The 25,937-nt window shown below is 49.5% G+C and overlaps 1 protein-coding gene across 2 annotated transcripts in view; it reads right to left on the reverse strand.

Moving 5' to 3' along the window:
• Positions 1-25,649, reverse strand: part of LOC122383378 (major facilitator superfamily domain-containing protein 6-like) — a 47,665-nt gene extending 22,016 nt beyond the window's left edge. The window contains exons 1-2 of one of the 2 annotated variants that reach the window (XM_043370133.1): positions 25,122-25,649; positions 5,204-5,348 (exon numbers count right to left, since the gene is read on the reverse strand). In XM_043370133.1, the coding sequence (XP_043226068.1) occupies positions 5,204-5,348; positions 25,122-25,516 (540 nt within the window). In that variant the 5' untranslated portion in view covers positions 25,517-25,649. The remainder of the gene's footprint in view (positions 1-5,203; positions 5,349-25,121) is intronic. The other variant, XM_043370941.1, reaches the window with a different exon arrangement.
• Positions 25,650-25,937: the final 288 nt, after the last annotated feature.

Consider the following 25,937-nt stretch of genomic DNA (forward strand, 5'->3'; position numbering starts at 1 on the left):
CAAGGAGTGCATGAAATCACGATCCGTGTGCTTGTGCTTGAGATAGTTTGAGATCGTTCCCGGCGCCAGAATAGCAGTTTTCATTTTTCTCAATTGACTTTATAGTGGTGAGGTCACGTGACCGACCTGACCTCAAGTGATCTTTAGGAAAAATCCTAGAGGTACAAGTTGTGAGACTTCTAGAAGATGCCCGTACTGTAAGTTTCATCCCCTGTAAAAGCTCCTCTGGGACTGAGGGCGTTGCGAAGTTGCGTCATCTGAGGACCGCTCACTTATGACGTCATAGGTCAGTAACCTGACCTGAAAATCTGGTTGGTGTCACAAGATTCGGCTTGAATCAAAGGTCAGGTATGCATAGTTTCAGCTCTCTGTTGCTGGCGTGTTCGGAGCTATCACGAAAAAAAAACTAGAGGAGAGCGAGGATGAAGCTAGGCTGGGTTGGGTAGGTTTGGGTCAAGTAGTAGGCGTCCCACCCGCACCACCTGTTTATAGCAGGTGTACCTAAACCACCAGCGACAGCTTCGTAGCAAGTTGCATTGGCACCACAACTATACGTACTTCGACTCTCAACGAATGCTGGATTCGAAATAGGCAAAAAATTCCCTTAAAATCGTAAATTTTGAAAGTCACCCGAAGTCACCAAACGTCAATGGCCTTGACCTGGCCGACAACTGACATTTCAACTTGAAACCCATCATGATGCATGGGACAACCATCAGTTCACATGTTGGCACGTTTATATGTAATCACAATAGAAGTCTGTAAACGCAATTTTATTTGCGCTAACATTAACGGCAAATCATTTCGGTCTGCCATGGTCTCAGAAATTAGATCAAATGTCAAAGGTCATTGGTTTCAGGATCATGAACTGTATAGGGAATGTGTAACCAGTAACGAAGATAAGTTTGAGGACACTCAAAGTTTCGTCACGATCGGCCGCTTTTAGCGCGAGATAATCGCGAAAAAACGAGGTGTTTTATCCGACCCGCACCCCTAAAAGTGTGAGGGATAACCCGCACACGGATAGCGACGGATATCCATCACACTTACCCCAGTAACTATATCATGTAAGCATATGCTGGCGATATAATGCAGCCACGGACGTATAATTAAACTGGACCCGCAACCACCTCCATTCAGGTGAAGCCGACAAGGCGCCATTTTACGTTGCCAAAAAACCGTGCTCTGAGAGGTCATCGAACCATTACAATTGGAATTGCGTCTAAACGGATGATCGGATCGAGATGCTGGTGGTACCGTTCGATGGGTAATGCTTTGAGGCAGGTGATGATGCATGTCACAGGTAATTCGGTGTCACGTGGCGCGTGCCACGTGCCGACAAAGTCGGGAAGGGCAAAAACCTTTAAGCGACGCTCCAAATTAAACGGTGGACGGCACAGGTGCCAAATTCACAGGTCACATGTCCCGGTGTTTGACCATTACCATATGGTATGCTCGGCAGCAGGGGGTGCGGAATGCACGCGCCAGGGGCGAAAAACATGTTTTGAGGATGCATCCTCCGATTCCGGAAAACCTTGACCTAGGCACACCAAATTGGGCACACTGACACTACTGTACGAGCGCTTTAAGGCGCTGTGCAAATAGATGTGCTGGGGTACACGGTGCACGTGCTGTGCACGTGCAAACCTTTTGATGTTGCACTCTGTGTCACATATACGGGCAGAGCGGGTAGCGCGAGCAAGCTCAAAGTGCCAAATTTACACAGGCCACCTAGAATGCATTCCAGCATAGTTATTGAGCATATCTATCTCCTGGTGGACCCCAAAGGTGCGCTCTGCACGTGCAAAAAATTATCCGCGCCGGGCGGTGGGGATGCTTGGACACCCCATGTAGGTTTATGTAAATATCTCGAAAACGGCGTTGTGGAGCGCCACCGTTTTTAGCACACCCTTTCATGAATCTTTTTCACACATGCTGCATAACTTTCAGACCCAGGTCACTCAAGGCTAGGTCACCACTCACCAGGTTACGTCCAAGTGGCCTTACCTTAGGAAAAGTTATAATGCCCGTCACAGCTCCACAGACTGAACAATCGGTCTAAAACGTTGGCGGCGATTACTAAGAGCACCATATAGGTATGCGTAAAGTATCTTATCCATAGTAAAGTATCAATTATCCATATTAAAATAGCTTATCCATAGTAGGTGTGAACCACCAATGATGGCGTCGTAACATGTTACGAAGGCACTAAAACTATAACTTCTTAAATGTTAAACTGAATGCTAAATTCGAAATCAGCTCCAAAAACTGTCCTAGAAACGTGTAAAACTCGAAAAGGTGAACAAAGGTCAGTAAAGGTCAGTGACCTTGACCTTATTTTCACGTGACCTTGACACCCACCATATTGCATGTGACCAACATCATATCACATGTTTGAACGCTTGAAACCACGAAAAGACAGCAAACGCGCTGCTAGTGCGCGCCGACGTACGCCGAATCACGATTCCGGCCAAACATGGTCTCGTAATAATAACTTAATATCAGATGCTGATTTACCGCTACTCAGTCAAGTTAGAGCCATTTCTTCTTGGCCGTGGTCACCGGTCCAGGCAACCACATAATCGTATTGCACCGCGCTTGCTCAATGCTCAGTTCGTATTGTAAAAGCACTGCGGCACAGCATAGATGCAGGCGCTCTGCTACTGCCATCTATGGGTGAAAGATGAAGATAATGGTTATTGCGGTACAGTATCACTACAGGCGCAAACAACGTGGAAACAAAGATGCCTATGCTGCGCTATCGGGCGATGGTAGCGTAAATTTGCGTTGCTGGGTAGCTAAAAGTTTTGGAGCCCGAATTTGACAAAAGAAATGGTTCGCCGTTTTAAAGACCGTATCAAACAATCTGCGGTTACTCTCAATTCTTGCTTTGAGATAACTGGTGATTTGTTTATCAAACTGTGGTACTTACAGGCTAATACCAGCACATAACGAACTTCAGGCGACACCGCTCGTCTATGTTTTGTGTCCTTTGCCTCACGTGAGGATGATGGGAACCTACTGGAGTAGGCAAAAGTGATATCATCTCCCATTTTCAAATGGATCAGCACCTAAATGGTGAGCCGACCAGGGGGACCGACGAACGCTGTTGTTGTCATCATCGACCATAGGTGGCCATCGACCATCGACTATCGACCATCGACAATAGGCCAACGTTTTAGACCGATTGTTCAGTCTGTGTAGCTATGACGGGCATTATAACTTTTCCTAAGATAAGGCCACTTGGACGTAACCTGGTGACCTAACCTTGAGTGACCTGGGTCTGAAAGTTATGCAGCATGTGTGAAAAAGATTCATGAAAGGGTGTGCTAAAAACGGTGGCGCTCCACAACGCCGTTTTCGAGATATTTACATAAACCTACATGGGGTGTCCAAGCATCCCCACCGCCCGGCGCGGATAATTTTTTGCACGTGCAGAGCGCACCTTTGGGGTCCACCAGGAGATAGATATGCTCAATAACTATGCTGGAATGCATTCTGGGTGGCCTGTGTAAATTTGGCACTTTGAGCTTGCTCGCGCTACCCGCTCTGCCCGTATCTGTGACACAGAGTGCAACATCAAAAGGTTTGCACGTGCACAGCACGTGCATCGTGTACCCCAGCACATCTATTTGCACAGCGCCTTAAAGCGCTCGTCCAGTAGTGTCAGTGTGCCCAATTTGGTGTGCCTAGGTCAAGGTTTTCCGGAATCGGAGGATGCATCCTCAAAACATGTTTTTCGCCCCTGGCGCGTGCATTCCGCACCCCCTGCTGCCGAGCATACCATATGGTAATGGTCAAACACCGGGACATGTGACCTGTGAATTTGGCACCTGTGCCGTCCACCGTTTAATTTGGAGCGTCGCTTTAAGGTTTTTGCCCTTCCCGACTTTGTCGGCACGTGGCACGCGCCACGTGACACTGAATGACCTGTGTCATGCATCATCACATGCCTCAAAGCATTACCCATCGAACGGTACCACCAGCATCTCGATCCGATCATCCGTTTAGACGCAATTCCAATTGTAATGGTTCGATGGCCTTTTAGAGCACGGGTTTTTGGCAACGTAAAATGGCGCCTTGTCGGCTTCACTATCTTCCATAGGAGGTCCATTGGGATCGTCAGTCCAGTTTATTTATACGTCCGTGAATGCAGCCTATATTATCACAGTTACGTGCTTTGTCCCGGGCACCACATATACTCCTGAGCTGAATGTTCAAATTTTGTTCTCCTTTTCTTTTAAACTGAACTAGATTGAACAAGATTTTCATTGGGCAGGATTGTTGACTGTGAAAACGAGACTCGATGAATTCTTAAACTCCCTAGTTATTTTGTAACAACCCTAGGTTCGTTGCATACTAACTAGGGAGGTTGCAACGACCCTACTTTCGTTACAGCGTCCCGGAACGAGCAGTTATTTTGTAACGTCCCTAGGGTCGTTGCAAACAAACTGATCGTTCAGGGAGGTTACAACCACCCTAGGGTCGTTGCAAACTAACTGAAATCGCATACTCCCTGTAACACATATATTTCAGCAACCACTTGACCGATTTACACGCGGTAATTTTTGTAGGGTAGCTTCATTCCTTCTACCAAGTATTGGACTATTCTCGATGCATGTGGGTGACCCCTTATGCACGTGCCACGTGCAAAACGAAGAGGCGTCAGTTTTGTAATTGTTGCAATATCTCGGTAACTACTTGGCCGATTGCGCTGAAAGTTGGCATGTAGGTAGGCACCCACTAGGCACTGCATATCTGCATATCCATGTGCCAGAGTTGGGGTGCTGCTGCACGTGCGCACGTGCAGGGTTCGTTTCCAGATCTCGAGAACGGCTGGACCGATGGTGCTCAAATTTGGTACACGGTTAGGGACCAGTTAGTGGGGTGCCGTGCACAAGTCAGTTGGGACCCATTTTGCACGTGCGCACGTGCAGCGTGCCGCTTCCAGATCTCGAGAACGGCTGGGCCGATTGTGCTCAAATTTGGCACATCGCTAGAGACCGGTTAGTAAGGTGCCGTGCACAAGTCAGTTGGAGGTACTACCCCCTCGAAATTTCGCACGTGCAAGGCCCACCCTCTCGCTCGCTTCGTTAGTCGCCCCAAAAGGCGTTATACTGGTTAACCTATTTGATTAACCTATTAACCTATTTGATAGCTTGCTTGCCGGGCTGTATTTGGACGTGTGAAGAGGGCAGCTTACTCGTTTGTCCTCCAGACTGTAGTGGTTGTGCGTCTGGTTGTAGACGACGCAGGCAGCTGCGTTCGGCTGGCAGAAACTCAGCATCATGGTGAAGAAAATCCAACAGCCCAGAGCTGCTATGAGCATCGTCTTTCCCTTACGGTACCTGGAACGGAAAGTATTTGTCACTATATGACATGGTATTGTTTACCTTCGTTAACCCATGAGCTGCTGGGGGGGGGGGGCATGAAGTTGCCCTCCCTTACGGTTTATGTGATATCCCCAAAACCGGATAAGATATGAACGTGAAACTTCTTACAGCTTCAAATGAATACCTAGGCAATATTTGAGAACGCTTGACGGTTGCAGCACCTAAGATGACCTCATAGTGACCTCATAAAGTTTTTTTTCGTTTTCCGATATAACTAGAGCGCCCACTGAGCATGAAACGCAACGGTAAAGGCTGAAACAGTCTCTTTCCGCGCTCAGGAAATCGCATGCGAGAGCCTATTCAAATACATTATAATTCTTTTCGCATCAATCGCATCCGGGAGGTGCGTGCGATTGATGCGAGCGTGCTTCCATGAATTTGAATAGGCTCTCGCATGCGATTTCCTGACTGCGGAAAGAGTCTGTTTCAGGCTTAAAGGCCGCCCCACACTGGACCTTGCATGCGGGTTGCGAGTTTTGGGGTTTTCGGGTCTCTTGCAAATAAAATAATATGTACAATATAAGCTCTAATAATATGTTTTATTATGTAATAATTTGTACAGTCTCAAATGTTTTTAGTTCAGCGCTCAAACGCATTGTCGAAAATGGTTAGTCTAGGAACACGGACGAGCTGGAATGTTCAGTGTTTCTCTGTGGTATGTATTTGTGTTGGTGACTGTTTGTATTCGTGTTATGTGCCTCTGATGGCATGAAATAAACGGCATTATTATATTATTATATTATTATAAGCTGAGTGACCCACACTACCATCTAACAAGCGAGTCTACATGATTTTAGCTTGCGAGCCACCTTGCATCGCATTCCAAAAGTTGATTTTGAGTCAACTTTCGATTTTCATCGCTGCGAGGTCTGCGAGTTCTGCGAAGCTTGCGAGTTTTTCGTTGGAGTCGAATTTTGGTTCGTTGCGCTGGTTGCGCTGGTAAATGACCTCAGGGGTCACCAATGAACCCGAGACCTTAAAATGTGGTATCATTCGATGCATCTTGTAACGGCGCACATGCTCGTTTTTTCCGCAAGGTTCTAGCTCCATTAGAGGCGAGACGGCGAGCTGGGGTCGTACCGACCCCCCGGAAACCCATTTTGTATGCATTAAAATGAGGAACTTATAGAAAGAGCACCTTTCTAATTTTTTGCAAGTCGATTTTAAATGACCTGAAATTTATTTTGAAGAAATAAAAATGGCAAAAATTTTGGTCCCAAAGGCCGTCATTGACAATTTAAAAAAAACATTACGACTTTTTCAATATGTAAAGCTTTTCTTTTCTATTTCAAAAAAAGCTGTATTAATCTTTGATTTATCGTTAGTTCAAAGCTGTTTACCGTTTGTTGCTTGCTTAGCTCGTTTTCAAGGTATAGCTCATCAAACTCACCCTTACAATCTGAAGTTTAGAAAATATTATGCAATGTAGCTCAAAAAATTTTCACCTGAGAAGTGTGATATTTTGGCAGGTGTTTTTGGAGCCTATGATTACCCCTAGTACTAATTTTCATTCAAACCTGAGGGATGAGGGTGACGGGCCTGGTACGATTTATCGTGGAATGCCCCACCTGTATAAAACTGGCAAACAGCTGGTGAACCTATACCTATTTAGGTGTCCATTACCGATTGTTTACGAAAACTACCACTTACCGACAGGAAACTCATCGCACGCGATCTCTGAGCAATAAAAATCTTTCGTAGGGATGGGTTGGGTTAACATCAACACCGGTGGCGGGGTTACCCACACATTTTGTAGGCGGCAAATATGCAAGGTATTTTTAAAAGTCGTGATGCATGAAAACCTTTTAGCAGCATGCAAAATAAATACCTCAAACACATGAGAAAATGTTTAAATACTGTAACCAAGACAATAACTACCAAGAGACTTCACACATATTCTCTCATTTTGGCGAAAAGCTTAGGGGGCGGTGTTACCCCCGCTACCCCTATATGTAATTTTCTGAAGGTGTACCGGCTTCACTGCATTCATGAAGTTACCATAAGGGAACGGTCTTATCACTCTATGAATTAGTATTATGCCCGCAAACTCAGAACCCGCAAAGTCGCAGCCCGCATGCGAGGTCCAGTGTGGGGCGGCCTTAAATGTATGCTGTCTAATGCTGAGCAGCACCTGCTGTTAGCCTAACACAGCTAAGTATCCTTTTAACTACTTTCTAAGGTTCCTTCCTTCCAAAGGTCACCGAAGGTTTTTTGCTAATAACTCCTTACAGGAACGAGATACAGCCGCGCAGATGGTCTCACCATGTTCAATTCGTCAAGGCGCATCGACTGACATACATGATGACCTTGAGGTCACGTGACCTAATGTCAAGCTTTGACCTTGACCTATTGAGGTCAACACATATACGATTCGATGTGGATTGACGAGAGGATCACGATGGTGCCATTAGTTTGTTTCTAGATGAGCTATTTCGAAAGTTATTCGAGAAAAACTCTTCATTTCTAACGCCGCCATTGACTTCTTTAAAGGGACTATCCCACCTTTAACATGGGGTTTTTGTCTATCAAATGGCCATCTCTGTTTTTGAAAATTTTGGATTTTGACCCAAATTTTTTCAAGACACTGACTTTTTTGGGAATATAATTATAAAATCCAAAATTTTGAGTGTATCAAAAAAAAACGGAATGTATGTCAGAGGAGTGGTCTATGTGCACCTACATACCAATTTTTAGAAGAATCGGTTCAAAAATGTGGGAGTTATTCAAAATTTTATGACGTCACGTACACACACACACAAAAATGAAAAATGATTTTTTTTGGATGTTCTAGACTTCGTACGGAAACCAAAATAGCACCATTCGATTTGCCGTGAAAAAATGCATCAGATAAACACCTTTTTAGGCCTTAACAACCAACTTCAAAATATGGCCTCACTTGACCTGACCTTGACCTGACCTCGACCTGAAATTCATCCAGAGGTGGTTCATATCACTTATTGAGTGTGCCTATTGAATTCTATGAGTAAAATGACCCATAAAACATGTGTCGCACATGCCCTTTTCTATGTTTTGTTTTTGGTGACCTGACCTGACCTGACCTGACCTTGACCTTGACCTTTGAATGACATTGTATGCAACGAATATTGTCTTGGTAGTCTAAGAACACGTTTTGGGCAATCAGTCTCAGTCCATTCTTCGGCAACTACGGTGCAAGGCCGATACTGTAGAAACTTGCATTTTGTACCCTTGACCTGACCTTGACCTGACCTCTGACCTACCTAAGCAAAAAAAAATTGGGCTCTTAACCCTATTCCTGGCGGGCTCCGCCGGGACAAGAAACTGGCGGGGGGGCCGATTCGGCCCCCCCCCCTGAGATCTCGAGAACGAAGCAAGATAGCGACAAACGGTAAACGGCATCGGATACGCACGGTCAAGATCTACAATTTTTACAAAGGTCATTTTCAGGTCAGGTCAAAGATGACGTCACAGGGGTCGAAAAAGTCAAAATGGCGGCGCTAGATATGGAGAGAGTTTTTCTCGAATAACTTTCGAATTAGTCAAGATAGGAACAAACTAAGGGCATCATCGTGATCCTCTCGTCAATCCGCATCGAATGATTTATATGTTGACCTCGCAAGGTCAAGGTCAAAGGTTGACCTCAGGTCACGTGACCTCGAGGTCATCATGTATATCATTCGATGCGTCTTGACGAGCTGAACACAATGAGACCATCCACGCGTCTGTATCTTGTTCCTGTACGGAGTTATTGGCCGTCTTTGGTGACCTTTGATGACGTCACATGACCTCACAGCTGCCCAACAGCAAAACAGACCTCAAGGTAGTGAAGGTTGATCGTATATGAAGTCATGTATGGTATATGGGGCCATTCCGACCCGTTTTAGTGGTAAAAACAGGGAGTTGATTTTCCCCCATTGACTTATAATGGGGAGGTCGCGAAACTGACCTGACCTTAGGTCACCGATATCAAAATTCCGAGATATACAAATTGCACATACTGGTACCCTAACTAAAGCCTGAAGAGAAGAAATTGATCGGTCAAAAACTCTAGCTCTGGCGTGATTGCAAACTTTTCTGAGGTAGGGTCACCAAACCGCCTCTGGTGACCTGACCTGAGGTCAGATCAACTCAAAATTTTTAGACATGTTGCGTAGAAGCCTTTTAGGAAAAGTCAGAAAATTTGAGGTTCCTAGCTCAACGCGTTTGGGAGAAATAACCAAAAAATCTCAGGGGGGGCTCCTGAGGCCCCCCCTCCGCCAGGAATAGGGTTAAGATCCGCCTTGTTGAGAGCTTTCGATTGCCGTTTTCCCCGTCTTTCTACCACCATCGGTTCGGAAATTAGACAGGAGGGGGGGGCAGAATCTGCCCCCCCAGCAGGGCGCGTATGGCTGAATAGCCCAGCGGGGCGCGGGTTAAGATCCGATGTCAGCCCATGAGGACCATAGGCAGGCTCCTGAGAACCAGACGCCGACTCATATGCCCTGCGGTACAGGCTATCTTCAGGCGCCTACTGCCAATGCCATCTAGCGGCAATGTTTCAAGCATCAATGTGCCCTGCGGTGCAGGCTATCTTCAGGCGTCTATCTTCAATGCCATCTAGCGGCAATATTTTCAGTTTCAATGTGCCTTGCGGTACAGGCTACCTGCAGGCGACAACTGCCAGTGCCATCTAGCGGCAATGTTTCAAGCATCAATGCGCCCTGCGGTACAGGCTACCTTCAGGCGTCTATCTTCAGTGCCATCTAGCGGCAATATTTTCAGAATCAATGTGCCTTGCGGTAAAGGCTACCTGCAGGCGCCTACTGCCAATGCCATCTAGCGGCAATGTTTCAAGCATCAATGTGCCCTGCGGTACAGGCTACCTTCAGACGTCTAAATTCAATGTCATCTAGCGGCAATATTTTCAGTATCAATATGCCTTGCGGTACAGGCTACCTGCAGGCGCCTACTGCTAATGCCATCTAGCGGCAATATTTCAAGCATCAATGTGCCCTGTGGTGCAGGCTATCTTCAGGCGTCTATCTTCAATGCCATCTAGCGGCAATATTTTCAGTATCAATGTGCCTTGCGGTACGGGCTACCTGCTGGCGACAGCTGCCAGTGCCATCTAGCGGCAATGTTTCAAGCATCAATGTGCCCTGCGGTACAGGCCACCTTCAGGCGTCTATCTTCAATGCCATCTAACGGCAATATTTTCAGTATCAATGTGCCTTGCGGTACAGGCTACCTGCAGGCGCCTACTGCCAGTGCCATCTAGCGGCAATGTTTCAAGCATCAATGTGCCCTGCGGTACAGGCTATCTTCAGGCGTCTATCTTCAATGCCATCTAGCGGCAATATTTTCAGTATCAATGTGCCTTGCGGTAGGTACAGGCTACCTGCAGGCGACAACTGCCAGTGCCATCTAGCGGCAATGTTTCAAGCATCAATGTGCCCTGCGGTACAGGCTACCTTCAGGCGTCTATCTTCAGTGCCATCTAGCGGCAATATTTTCAGTATCAATGTGCCTTGCGGTACAGGCTACCTGCAGGCGCCTACTGCCAATGCCATCTAGCAGCAATGTTTCAAGCATCAATGTACCCTGCGGTACAGGCTACCTTCAGGCGTCTATATTCAATGTCATCTAGCGGCAATATTTTCAGTATCAATGTGCCTTGCGGTACAGGCTACCTGCAGGCGCCTACTGCTAATGCCATCTAGCGGCAATGTCAAGCATCAATGTGCCCTGCGGTACAGGCTACCTTCAGGCGTCTATCTTCAATGCCATCTAGCGGCAATATTTTCAGTATCAATGTGCCTTGCGGTACAGGCTAACTGCAGGCGCCTACTACCAATGCCATCTAGCGGCAATGTTTTAAAACCCTCGCCGGACTTATTGGTTTTCTACATACGCGCCGGCCGAGGGGGGGCGGGTACGACCCCCCCTCGCCGTTTCGCCCCTGGTGGAGCTAGCGCGTCGCGGAAAAAACGAGCGTGTGCGCCGTTACGAGACGCAGAGATTGGTACCCGATTTTAAGGTCCTAGGTCAACCGGCGACCTCTGAGGTCAGGTCAAGTGCCCCAAGGTACGGTTCAGTTTTTAGTGAATAACTTCGCAAAAAACGGCCGCAGAGCGCCGATTTTGGCAGCATCGTGTTCGCCTCGCTCAGGCGCGTCGAATGATATACTTTTTGTCCGGGTCAGGTCAACTTGGGGTGTTGACCTCAGGTCAAGGTCAGGTCAGCACCCCCAGGTCACGAAGTTGGTCGAAAGAGGTCATGTCGCATATCATTCGATTCGGCAGGCCTTTCTGAGTCCATTGGTGGCTTTCCCGACTCGCTAGCTCAATTTGATCAAGAGTTATTGACGAAAAACTAATATGACCTTGATGACGTCATAATGACGTCACGAAAGGTCAACATTGCAAAAGTGACGCATCTAACCTTGCAAGGAGTGCATCAAATCACGATTCTGTGTGCTTGAGATAGTTGGAGATCGTTCCCGGTGCCAGAATAGCAGTTTTCATTTTTCCCCATTGACCTATAATGGTGAGGTCACGAAAATGACCTGACCTCATATGACCTTTAGGAAAAATCCGAGATATACACGTTGTGGGACTCATAATGGATACTAGATCCTGCAAGTTTCATCTCCCTGTGACATCTCCTCTGGCAGTGAGGGCGTTGCGAAGTTGCGACATCTGAAGACCGTGCAGAGGTTCACTTATGACGTCATAGGTCAGTGACCTGACCTGACCCAAAAATGCGGTTGGTGTCAAAAGATCCGGCTTGGATCAAAGGTCAGGTATGCCAAGTTTCAGCTCTCTATCGCCAGCGTGTTCGGAGCTATTGCGGAAAAACCCTATGGGGGGGCGGCACCCGCCCGCCCCCCCCCCTCGGCCGGCGAGGGTTAAGCATCAATGTGCCCTGCGGTGCAGGCTATCTTCAGGCGTCTATCTTCAATGCCATCTAGCGGCAATATTTTCAGTTTCAATGTGCCTTGCGGTACAGGCTACCTGCAGGTGACAACTGCCAGTGCCATCTAGCGGCAATGTTTCAAGCATCAATGTGTCCTGCGGTACAGGCTACCTTCAGGCGTCTATCTTCAGTGCCATCTAGCGGCAATGTTTTCAGAATCAATGTGCCTTGCGGTAAAGGCTACCTGCAGGCGCCTACTGCCAATGCCATCTAGCGGCAATGTTTCAAGCATCAATGTGCCCTGCGGTACAGGCTACCTTCAGGCGTCTATCTTCAATGCCATCTAGCGGCAATATTTTCAGTATCAATGTGCCTTGCGGTACAGGCTACCTGCAGGCGACAACTGCCAGTGCCATCTAGCGGCAATGTTTCAAGCATCAATGTGCCCTGCGGTACAGGCTACCTTCAGGCGTCTATCTTCAATGACATCTAGTGGCAATATTTTCAGTAACAATGTGCCTTGCGGTACAGGCTACCTGCAGGCGACAACTGCCAGTGCCATCTAGCGGCAATGCTGACATCCATGTGTATTGTGCACTGCGGCACATAGGCTCAGGCTACAATCAGGCCCCAACTGCCACTACCACCTAGTTGCAATGATTTTTGCAAGCTTCGACTCTGCGATAGGTAGGTGCGTAGCTACAGCCCTAATCTCACTGCGCGTGGTAGATATTCTTTTTTCGACAAAACCGATAACTCGAAGGCTATGTTACCTATCGATCAATCGGACAACCCCTCGATTCTGTCTATCAATAGGTAAATTATACGACTAGTGTGGCAAGAAATGACAAGTTTGTTTTGGGGGCAAATATAAACTTCGGTGTATTGTCCCCAAACTAAGTTGAAAATGTACCTATAGCGCGATGAGGCAAATGTAAACCCAGAGGTGAAAAAACCCGGCTACTCGCCTGCGTGCGTAGGTGACAGCCATAGGAATAAGGAGACAGATTCGAGCATCTTAGTTAATGCACCTAAAATTAATAACTAGGCCGTTTCCGCTAAAATCAGAGCTGTCTTCCCATAGAGAGCCACTATGGACCACGGCACAAAAATTTAACAGCGTCATCTCTTTGTAGACAGCTGGGGCTGAAAAATCCCGCCGGTGCGACAGCCGGTGCGTTGTGAATCGCCATAGACAACGCAGGAAAAACGGCGACAGCGCGACAGCTCGTCCCCGCTCGTCGCCGGTTGAGCGGTGGCGGGGACCGGCGCGGCCTTGACCGCCGCTGGAGTAGGGGAGGACCGGACGACTGGGACGGGGGACGTCACATCTGGGCCACAACTGGGGTGAGGTCCATGACCATCGGTCCCAGAAACTTTGTAGGAGCGTTGATAATTGGTTCTGACTACTGAAGCAAAGGCAAGTGAATCAGTGACAAAACTGACAAGTGACAATCCTTTCGTGAGTTCTGATTGAACCGGATCTGGAAGCCAGGAACCAGGAGGAGCTAGAAAGTCGATCAGACCTTTAGGTAAGTTGGAAGAAAGTGATTGATTTTTTGTTGTTGTGTCACTGGAATGTGGTGATGTATTGTAATGCCCAGAGGCCGAAATTTGGCCTTCAAAGGTGATGAGAAAACGTAAAAAAGGTACCTACTGTTTCAAGATGACTTGTAAAAAATTCGTGACAGCTAGACATCGCGTAGGTGACAGCTTTTGAGTTTTATTCACCTCTGTGTAAACCTCGGTGTAGGTATTGCTGCCAAACTTGGTGGAGAATGTATACTCACGATGAGCATTATCGTGTGGAGCCTCGCGCGTCTTGGTGTTACGATTCCCGAATCCCAAGTGACCGATAACATAGCCCGCGCCCCGCCGGAGGAAAGGCCAGAATCTGCCCCCTCCGTTTTTCGCCAATAACTTCTAAACGCGTTAAACCAGCGACGTCAAACTTTCAGCACCTTATCATACATCAATGTGATATGCTTCCTGAAATTTTTGAGCGAGCTCTGTAGGAAAATGTTTGTGAAAATGACGTCTTAGTGACATGTCATGCCATTTTCGCTTAAAAAAACTGCAAAATTTCAAACACCTCCAACATCCTCACTTTTTAAGGAATTAGGACGTAACAAAAAGCAATATACGTGATTCTTCTCTGTTTTGTAAATACCTTTTTTTATCCAACTTTTCCAATGAAATGATTTATCATAAAATCCGAAATTTCGTGTTTATCGAAGCAGCCGGATTATCTGTTAGAGAAGAAGTATTTGTCCACCAACCTTCCAATTTTTAGAAGAATCGGCTCAAAACTGTAGGAGTTTTTCAAAATTGTATGACGTCACGACACACACATTTTCCAGAACTGATTTTTTTTGGAATTTATTGGCCTTGTATGGGGAAAAACAGCACCATTCGAATCGTCATGAAAAACAGTATCAGAAAGACACCTTTTTGGGTCTTAAAAGTCACCTAAAAATTTCACCTCACCTTGACCTAACCTCAACCTGAAATTCATCCAAGTGTGGTCCATATTACTCATTGAGTGTGCCCATTGAATTCTGTGAATAAAATGACCCATAAAATATGTGTCGCATACCTTGATGTTGACCTTTGCATGGCATTGTAGGCAGGGGCGGATCCAGGAAAACTCCAAGGGGAGGGTCATGAATCGAAGTGGTGCCCCTACCTATACCCAAAATTAAAAACTCAACGGATTTCGTCCACTTCATTTTGGTGGTGCCCCCATTTTCAGTTTTTTTTTCTTTTTTCTTTTTTATTTTTAGTCAGTATCTTAACTCTTAGCCACAACCACATTTACCATTTGTAAGCAAGTATATGTGAATGTGCTATGTGTATATATGTTGTGGACGCTGAGTAGTGAGTACTTACCAGGAACGTTATCAGGTAAGCAAATCGTTGTCAGTCCGACGAACTTGACCCTGGCGTCTAAAGCGTCTGTCCTCGACACTTCAGGCTTGTCAGGGGCACCAAAGTCCTTCCAGCGACACCACAAACCTGTCAGGGGCACCTACGGCCTTGTAGGGGCGCCACAGGCCCGCCAGGGGCACCACAGGCCTGCCAGGAAGCAGGGGTACCACAGGTCTAGCAAGTGTACACGACAGGCCTGTCAGGGGCACAACGGGCCTGTTGGGCCCATGAGCACCCCTAGGGGCAGGGGCACCACAGTCCTTCCAGGGGCACCGCAGGCCTGTAAGGGGCACCAGCGGCCTAGCAGGGGCACCAGTCAACACAGGCCTGCCAGGGGCACCACAGACCTGCCAGGGGCACCAGAGGCCTGCCAGGAGCACCACCGACCTCGCAGGGGTAACTTGGGCCTGTCAGGGCCCAGGGGCACCACGGGCCTGTCGAGAGGCACTTCAGGCTTTTCAGGGGCACCATAGTCCTCTCCGGACGCAGGGGTAGCAGGGGCACCAGAGGCCTGCCAGGGGCACTACAGGCCTAGCAAGGGCACCACTGGTCTATCAGGGGCACCACGAGCCTGTCATAGCCAGGCATCTCAGGCTTGTCAAGGCCCAGGGGCACCACAGGTCTGTGAGGAGCACAAGCGACCTAGCAGGGGCACCAGTCAACACAGGTCTGCCAGGGGCGCCACAGACCTGCCAGGGGCACCACAGACCTGCCAGGGGCACCAGAGGTCTGCCAGGGGCACCACCAGCCTCGCAGGGGCACCTTGGGCCTGTCAGGGGCACCACGGGCCTGCCGAGGGGCACTTCAGACTTTTCAGGGGCACCAGTCCTCTCCGGGCGCAGGGGTACCAGCGGCCTAGCAAGGGCACCAGAGGCCTGCCAGGGGCACCAGCGGCCTAGCAAGGGCACCAGAGGCCTGTCAGGGGCACCACAGGCCTAACAAGGGCACCACGGGCCTGTCAGGGGCACCTCAGGCTTGTCAGGGCCCAGGGACACCACAGTCCTTCCAAGGGCACCGCAAGCCTGTCAGGGGCACCAGAGGCCTGCCAGGGGCACCACAGGCCTAGCAAGGGCACCACTGGCCTGTCAGGGGCACCTCAGGCTTGTCAGGGCCCAGGGGCACCACAGTCCTTCCAGGGGCATTACAAGCCTGTCAGGGGCACTAGAGGCCTAGCAAGGGCACCACAGGCCTGCCATGGACACCACAGGCCTGCCAGGGGCACCACCGGCCTTGCAGGGGCGCCTCAGGCCTGTCAGGGGCACCACGTGCCTGCCGGGGACACTTCAGGCTTGTCAGGGGCGTTACAGTCCTGTCAGGGCCCAGGAGCACCAGGCCCGTGGTGTCCCTGCTAGGCCTGTGGTGCCCCTGGCGGTCCTGTGGTGCCCCTGTCAGGACTGTGATACCCCTGATAGGCCGGTGGTGCCCCTGGCAGGTCTTTGGGCCCCCGGGCCTCAAGGGGGGGGGGGCCATGACCCATGTGACCCCCCCTTGGATCCGCCCCTGATTGTAGGCAACGTACTTTGTCTTAGTAGCCTTAGGACACGTTTTTGATAATCAATCTCAGTCCATTCTTCGCCAACTGCGCTCCAAAGCCGATAATATTGAAACTTGCATTTTGTGGCCTTGACCTGACCTTGACCTGACCTCTGACATGCTTAAGCATTTTTTGCTCCAAAGGCCCGTCTTGTTGAGAGCTTTCAATTGCCGCTTTCTCCGTCTTTCTACGTCCATCGGTTCGAAAGTTAGATGGAGGGGCATAATACAGGGTGTCCCGAAATTGATGCGTGGTTGTTTTATCCTAACTTATGAAGTGCTTGAATTTATTTCACGGCTTATATGTTATCATAGTCCCCATTCAGTTGCATACGCAGTCTATTGCACTCTAGCGTGTCACGTTTCAGGTTGTCAAGTCTCCTTTGAAACTACGCCATGCCGTTTATGTCTTCTTAACCCTCGCCCGTAAACGGCGATCTGCCACCTTCGCCCATGCAGGGGGGGTGCGACCCCCCCCCCTTGGCGTTTGAAAACGGAGCGTCGTAGAGCTTAGCAGAAAAGACCAACGGATTGCTCTCGCCGAGATCTCGCGATTGGTGGTATATTTTTTGGTCCTAGGTCAACATTTGACCTACTTTTGACCGGTCAAAGGTCAAATTTTCGGAAAAAATAGACTTTTTCAACTTTCCGCGGCGATTGCGGCAAAACGGTGGGAGATATCGACTTGAAACCTTCACTATCGTGTTCCTTGATCAATTCTCTATCGTTTGGTATGTATTTCGTTTCCCTAGCTCTAAAAATGGCGCGTTGGGAGCGCCGGAAGTCGGCAAGGTCACAGTCGGCGGCAGAAATTCGAAAAATCAAAATTTAAATTTTTGAAATCTGATTGTATTTTTGGATTTGGGAGGTCCATTTGCTCCCTATAGAAGCTAATATTGCTGCATATTCCCATTGAGGTGACAAGAATTAGCAAAATAGTGGTTCGGGCGCTTTTCAAAAATAGTACCGGACGCTGTTCCACTTGTGACGTCATAGCTCCGTGACCTGATCTGACCCGGTCAAGTTTCTTATACCATATGATAGCCAATACTTGCCCCAACATGCATGGGAAGTTTCATCACGATCCATCAACCGATGTCCGTACCACCGGCAGGAAACCTCGGGCGTTGGCACTCAGTTTGTGAAAATCCGGCCGGAGGCTGTTCCCTTTGTGACGTCATAACTCCGTGACCTGACATGACCCGGTCAATTTTTTTTATCAAAAGATGCGCAAGGTTTGCCCCATAAGGTACCCAAAATTTGGCGGCGCTGCGCGCCGCCGTTTTTGCACTATTTCCGAAAAGCCTCAGGGGGGGGGGGTTGCACCAACCCCCCCCCCCCCTACATGGGCGAGGGTTAAACAGCCTCTTCTCTGAGCTAGCCCGTGGGAGCTTGCTGAGCTCTTTTCTGACGATTGTCCAGATAATTTGGATCGGGGACAGGTCCAGACTGTTGCCAGACCATGTCCCCTTCTCCCAGAGGCTTGGGAGCCTCGCTCGGCACCAGTCCTGTGTCTTCCTGGCGTGATAAGCTCGAGCACTTTCTTGCTGGAAAATGGCCATGGACATGTCCGACAAAAGTTTGACTCTGGTTTTTTTGAACCATTTACCTTTTCCCTCAGCATCTTTGTGGAATCAGTCTTCTTCAGCACCTCGCTGACATAGTAATCAGCAGTCACGGTCTGTCCCCAAGGCACCTCGTGAAGCTCAGAGAGCCTCTGTAGCTCATCATGCTCCATATGAGATTCTTCAGCAGATGTTTCACGGTCTCGACAGCGGACTCCTTAGAGCTGCCGTTTGCCTACATTTCGATCGTTCTGGCAGCTAGGGGCTTAGAGACCACAAAGGGCACCTCGTTACTAAAAAGGACGCATCTCCAGTTCTGAATGGTCCAGTTTTTGTGGGTCTTGGCGAAATCCAGCTGCCTGCACTTCTGGACCACGGTAAGCCAGGTCGGCATCCTGAAGCTCAGCTGAGCAGCTTCAGCTTCAAGATAAGCTTCAAATACTGGTAGAGGGTCGATTTGGGTGCTGGGTCATGCATCTCATTCAGTTTTCTTGTCAGCGATGTTGAGTGGTGCTTTTTAAAGGTCGACTTTGCAATCACGATTTTCGCCACTCGGCTCAAGGCAGTCTTCCGCCCTCGAGCTGTGCTGTTCTTGAGTGTCCCTCCTGATCGTTTGCGGTCCATCCAAAGGGTCGCAGAGTTGACGCCCAATTCTCTGGCATCCGGAACCTGGGTCACACCGTCCTTGATCATCCCCACCGCGCGGTAGCGGATCGGTAGTTTGTGCCTTTTCACTTTTGGTGATATGCAGTTTCTCCACGCTGCCTGTCTGGACAAGAGTGGCCTCCCGCGCCCACTATCGGCCGTGGTCGGGTTAGCCGCTTGGTTCACGTGATCGTATGACCAGCAAGATGTCAGTGGTGCCAGAGTCGGTTAAATTGCAGTTGTTCAGCACTCGGGAGGGACAACATAACATGCGGCACCAACCACGCATCAATTTCGGGACACCCTGTATAGCCCCCCCCCCCCCCCTCAGCAGGGCACGTATGGCTGAATTGCCCAACGCGGCGCCTTCAAGTTATTCGCGGTTTTGTCGAAAAGTAATACCTACCACGCAATAAGATGAGGACTGTACATACTGGAACATGCTTTATGTATTCATCTCTTTCCTGATCCTTCCTACATCGGGCAAGTTCCGTGAATGGTCCTAAGGGGCGCAAGTCGATGGATGCATGTCACTCGATGTACTGGATCGATTTCCCCGAGTCTATGGCCGAAAATGAGCAGCTGTCTGGTCACTCTGCTGAGACCATCGAAGGTGGGAAACAAATGCTCCAGGCTTTGCTGGCTGCCGGCAGCCGATATTGATAGCCTACGTTTGCTCAGTAGACAAGGGACGAGATCGCCGAGCCTGTGGTAAGCTCAGCCATAAATCGGAACGAAAGCCAGCTTTCACTTGGAACCAGAGAGAGCGCTCACGGTTTCAACTACAAAACTGAAGCAATGAGCTCGTCTTTCCTCGCCTATGTCTTCCTCTTCCCCTTGCTAGCTGACCTAGCTGACAGTCCGTCGTCTGAAATCATCCCACTGTTTCCTGGGCTGTAATCTCTGCTGAGTAGCCACAGTCTCCATCCTGCTGTCCAGTGTCCATGGCAAACACTGAGTACCACAAACTAAAACTGGATGAGACTGGGTCCATGTTGGGTAAGACTGATTGTCTCATTCCGCTGCATCCTTTGTAGGTCGTCTCGTTACGCATTATAACTAGTTGCGAAGACGGATACTAACTACATATGTCGTCCTCTCGTCGGAAGACGACGTATCCATCGCCCTTGTAATCAGTAGGTACCTACCATTTATCGGATTGTAGCCGACAAAGGCAACAGCTGAGTACCTAAGCAAGCATGCTGGTAATGTGTATGGTATGACACATTATCAAATCGATCGCCAAGAGGCTAGCTTTATGTAGGTAATCCAACTTGGTGAGTTTGGTGACAGAGGCCAGGTCAGGTGAGTTTGGTGCACGAGCACGGCACATTGGATAAGGTGCCAAGTTCCCAGCGGATTAGATGTCACGGTCGCAGTAGGTTAGGCGTTGGGGTCATACTCAGTGGGTTAGGTGCTGGGGTCACACTCAGTGGATTAGGTGCTGGGGTCACACTCAGTGGGCTAGGTGCCACGGTCCCGGTGAGTTTGGAGAGTGATGACACTCACCAAACGTGAGTTTGGTGAGTGGTGCCCCGTCACCAGTGGGTTACGAGGTTCCCGCGGTTCGGTGGCACAGTCCCCCACTCGGCAATGTGACAGCCGGAGCCCCATTGGGCTGGGCGACCCAATCGGTAGAACCTAATGAGTGACAGCTGACGGTGGATTAGGTGACAGTTAGTTGGTTCGTGACAGTCACATAGGACTGAGTGACACTCAGCGGATTAAAACCACAGTGGAGTAGGTGACAGTCACAGTTGATCACGTGATAGTCAGCATAGGCGGCGGAACGATTTGAGACAAGGGGGTCACCGGCTCGAGGGTTCAAACCTAGGGTACCCCCAAATCCTGTTTTCTACTCGGATCTAGGCCACTTATTTTTCGTCACTGTCCTGACACACTGAATATTATTTACAAGAAAAAGAATAAACAAAGAGAAATGGTAGCCCACTCAACCGATACTTTTGTAATAGCTTGTATCCCCTCACTTTGCCTCACCAGATATAAAAAGAAACTTTCGAAAAAGAAACACCCAATTTTAATGCTAAACAGCTCAAAGTTTTGCGCTGAATTTTAATTCCCTTTAACCCGCGCCCCGTTGGGGGTCTGCCGAGCAACTGTTGGGGGTCAATTTGCCCCCCCCCCCCTAAGATCTCGAGAACCACGCAACATAGCGACAAGCGGCAAACGGTGATGGATAGCCCTAACAGGAAACTACCTTGTGACCCAATTTCATTGACCTAGGTCAAATCGATGACGTCACAGCTCAGGTCAAATGTCGAATTTTCACCGTTTACAGGAATTTCAAGAAATGCGTTGTAAAATCGAGTAAAATGCATTTCATTGAAGATCATCGATGGGGAAATGTTCGTCAAACACATATTGTGCTATTTGAGGTCACTGCTACCAGGTCAGGTCACAGAGGTCAGGTCACTGAGGGTCACAATATGAAAATATCATGTGATGCATGTTTTATGGTCCATTTTATATGCCGAATGCGATTATGTGGGTTAGATAGCCTTTGGGGTCAATTTACATTATGTTCTGGTGAAGGTCAGGTCAAGGTCAGCTCAATGTCTGGTCAAATTAGGTCAAATTTCAAAGTTGATATTTTTGCATAAAATAGGTATCGATTCGATGCAGCTCGTCACGGGTAGTTCAATGGTGGTGTTTGTTTTGCGCTACGTAGTCTAGAATTGCTAGAAATTGAGTTCAAAAATTTGACGTCATCGATTTTGAACAGTTTTTTTTCTCTATAACTTGGCCAAAAAAAGAAGGTATCGATCTAAAATTTGGTATGTATTTAGAAAAGCGCAGGGGCTAGGTATCTCATATATTCCGTTTTTTCGAAATTCGGAAACCTTTTGGGATTTTTTGCGTTTAAAAAAAATCATTTATTTTATTTTTGAGGGTCAAAATCCCAAAATTTTGAAAATCCGAGATAGCAGTTTTGTAGCGCCGTCTTTTGTCTACATGGCCATATAAAGAACTTTGAAATTGCTTGGTAACTGTAGTTTTGTGACCGTTTCAAGATTTCATGTTTTTGCTTTTTGCTCGAACATGACCTCAGTTTGACCTCAATAACTCCTGACCTAAGGTGACCTAAGACTTGAAATTTTGTGTGAAGGTGTCAAATTGATGTCCGGGAAGGTACTGAAAATTTGGCGCGCTGCGCGCCGCCGTTTTCTTGCTATTCAGGAACAACCACAAGGGGGCCAAATTGCCCCCCCCCGCCCCAGCAGGGCGAGGGTTAAGCATTTGGGGTACCTAAGTCAGGTCAGGTCAGGTTGACCTGTAGGTGTCCCGCCGGCTAGCCAAAGTGGGTGGCAACCACCATTGACAGCTTCGTAGCAAGCTTCATTACCTACCACCAAAACTACAAATGTTCAAATGGTTGCCAAATTCGACATTATCTCCAAAAAGTACCCTAGTAACATGATTGGCTCGGAAAAGTGAATCAAGGTCATCTTAGGTCAATGACCTTAACCTAATCTTCACTTGATCTCGACACAGGCCACAAATCAAGGGTCATGGGGTCAGGGTCATGGGGGCCAGCGTCATGGAGGTCAGGGTCACGCCATTTTTAATGGATTTGTAAAGTTGATTGCCTCGAGAATACTAAAAGTTTCGCCACGATCGGCCACTTCTTACGCGAGTTATTGTCGAGAAACCGAGGGGTGGGTCTATCCGACCCTCCAATAAAAGCGAGGACTATTCTCTCAAACGATGGAAACAACAAACAACGTGATATTCTTATTTGACCGAAAACAAAACTTCTAAAAAAATGAACAGGCCTACCCGAAAGAATAATCTAAACGCTCGGCACGAAGAAATATGCTTCTCAGTGTCGAGGCTTTCATTGAGAGCCCGGCCTGCACCGGGACGCTTCTTTCTCAAACGGATCGACTTCGTCCCTTTTAAACGTCAGTCGGTGTTCGATATTATGTCCAATGTCTGGCCTCCATCCGCTTTTCTTTGGCGGATCTGAAAACTCTCAGGAGACCGAATGGACCCAAGTTATAACGATCATAAGAATATCAAAATAGTAAATTAGCCCTATTGAAGGTTGGTGATCGTAAACAAATTGTGTATTGTTTGTTTGGTAAGGTGCTCCCGCCCCCCTTCTTATGCTTCAAAGGACGTCGGACGAGCTATCGCCATATGCGGCTTAGAATGTCGGGAGAAATTCCACGCTGGTGTGACCCGTAAGAATCCATAAGCTAGAATTTGCACAATCTCAGTATCCTTACTTTTATCTCAGTTTCAACTAAAAGATTATAAAGGCTGCAAAATCATGGGAAAGTGGGGTGGCACTCACCATGAGTGACCCCCTTTTCTTCAAGTGGGTTCTTCAAAAGAGGTGGGACACTCACTAATAAGTGCCCACTCTTTCTTCAAGTTGAGACACTGATACCTATTGACCCTTCTCCAAGACCCCCCCCCCCCCGACCCCTGTTCGTACATCGTGAGCAAACCTCTGACTGTTATTGTACAAGACTTAAGTGAAGCACTTTGCTATTGGTGCCCCCATTTCAAGAATCAAGGGGGCACGGTGCCCCGGTGCGTGCCCGCACGCAGGTGGGTTCCGTGACAGACTGGGTTTGGTGATGGTGACAGCTGATTCGGTGACAATCATGATGGGTTAGGTCAGTGGGTTTGGTGGTTTGGTAGCAGTGAATGCTGAGTAAATTCAACCCCAGCGCCCCCGGTAGCTGGCCAAATTGTGCGTCTGACGTCGGTCTTGTTAGTTAGGTCTGATAACAGAATAGTGGAAATATCAGCGTCTAGTGGAGATGGCTTGGTCCATTACAAAGGCCTTCGTTGACTTGTCCAGTGCGGCCAGCCGCGCCCATTAGGAATAGCTGGATTCGGCCGGGACAGCTGAGCTCAGTGCGGTCAGCAGTGGCGCGGGAACTTCTTCCAGACTGGGAGGGGGGCTGAACCATAATAGAGATCAGCCTAAAGTACCCCCAAATCTAGTTTTCTCACCGGTTTTAGGCCACATATTTTTCAGACCTTGGCCTTTTCAACGAAAAAAAAAACGAAAATATTTGCAAAAAAAGTGAGGTATTCCGTCTCAGCTGAGTGAAGAAACTACCGTTTTGGCAACCTGGAATAAAGGTTTTTATCTGCCAAATTAGTTACCGAGACAGTGAAAGAGGTGGATTTTTACTTACATGCTTTCTTCCGTTATATTGGGACCCATTACCCCTAATTTGGGGAGGACAAGCTGCCCAACGGTTCCTGACCTCATGAAAAGTTGTCAGAGTTGTGGGGCAAGCTTCCCCCCCCACTGCCCCTCCCCCGGTTCCCGCGCCTTTGTATGAATCTATGAAATTATGTTGGTAGATTTCCGATTTCGATTCCTCCAGCTGAGGGGGGGGGGGCTCAAATACATTACGAGCCCCCCCCCCAGCCGAAAAGCTGGAAGGGCTCAGCCCCCACTAGCCCCCCCCCCCCCCCGGTTCCCGCGCCACTGGCGGTCAGCCGGGTACAGTTGGGACAGTTGTGTTCGGCCGGGGCAGCTGAGCTCAGTGCGGTCAGCCGGGTACAGTTGGGACAGTTGTGTTCGGCCGGGGCAGCTGAGCTCAGTGCGTTGGGACAGTTGTGTTCGGCCGGGGCAGCTGAGCTCAGTGCGGTCAGCCGGGTACAGTTGGGACAGTTGTGTTCGGCCGGGGCAGCTGAGCTCAGTGCGTTGGGACAGTTGTGTTCGGCCGGGGCAGCTGAGCTCAGTGCGGTCAGTCGGGTACAGTTGGGACAGTTGTGTTCGGCCGGGGCAGCTGAGCTCAGTGCGTTGGGACAGTTGTGTTCGGCCGGGGCAGCTGAGCTCAGTGCGGTCAGTCGGGTACAGTTGGGACAGTTGTGTTCGGCCGGGGCAGCTGAGCTCAGTGCGTTGGGACAGTTGTGTTCGGCCGGGGCAGCTGAGCTCAGTGCGGTCACCCGGGTACAGTTGGGACAGTTGTGTTCGGCCGGGGCAGCTGAGCTCAGTGCGTTGGGACAGTTGTGTTCGGCCGGGGCAGCTGAGCTCAGTGCGGTCAGTCGGGTACAGTTGGGACAGTTGTGTTCGGCCGGGGCAGCTGAGCTCAGTGCGTTGGGACAGTTGTGTTCGGCCGGGGCAGCTGAGCTCAGTGCGGTCAGCCGGGGCCGAAGCCGCCAGTGGGAGCCAGTGTCGCCGCTCGCTCACCTTTCGGCCAGACCGGCCCAGAAGGGCGTCGAGAGGAACTCGACGATGGGCCGCACGCCGATCAGAATGCCGCACTGGCCGGCGTTCATACCCATCTGCTTGAAGTAGACGGCCATCAGCGGAAACAGCGAGCCGAACGCGCTGTAGAAGCAGAAGTAGAACGCCTTGGAGATGACCAGGTCCTGGTTGGCCGTGTCAAACAGCATGTGAAGCACGTCCGAGCGGCCGCGCACCTTGTGGGTGCTTTCCTTGGGCTCCGGGTAGGCGTTCGGGTCCACGGCGCCGCTGGCGTCGACATCGACGAACGGCCGGGCGCCGGCGGGCGCCGGGCGCAGCGGCTGGCGCGGCGGCTCCTCCGCCGGCTCCGCGTACGCCGCGTAGTGGGCGTCCTGCATGGCGACGGCTGCCGAGTGCACTGCAGAGCGGCTGTCTGTGCGGTCACCGCGGCCACATCCCGGTCAGCGGCGGCAGGCGTCACGCAGTCCCGGCGCTCCCTCCGCCGCCCGTCACCGGCCGACCCGACCAAAATCGATGCTGGCCGCCGCCGATGAGGAGTGCTCCGGCGGCGGTGGCGCGTGCGCCCTCCTATCGACCAGCGGGGCGGCATCGACAGGCGGTGCCGGCGGGCCGGGCCACTCGGCTGTGCTGGCCCGCCGCCAGCGCGCTCATGGCGGCCCCAGCGGACAGCCTACTGACACTGGCACCCAATCAATAAGCATACATCAAAAGCAGGCAATGAAGTCCGATAGAATTCCGAACGCCTCAATGGCAATGAGCTCCTGGACTAGCTCGCCACCACAACTCAGACACCAGGAG

The sequence above is a fragment of the Amphibalanus amphitrite genome, unplaced genomic scaffold (genome assembly GCF_019059575.1).
Source record: "Amphibalanus amphitrite isolate SeventyFive unplaced genomic scaffold, NRLGWU_Aamphi_draft 000000F_arrow, whole genome shotgun sequence".
NCBI lineage: Eukaryota > Metazoa > Arthropoda > Thecostraca > Balanomorpha > Balanidae > Amphibalanus > Amphibalanus amphitrite.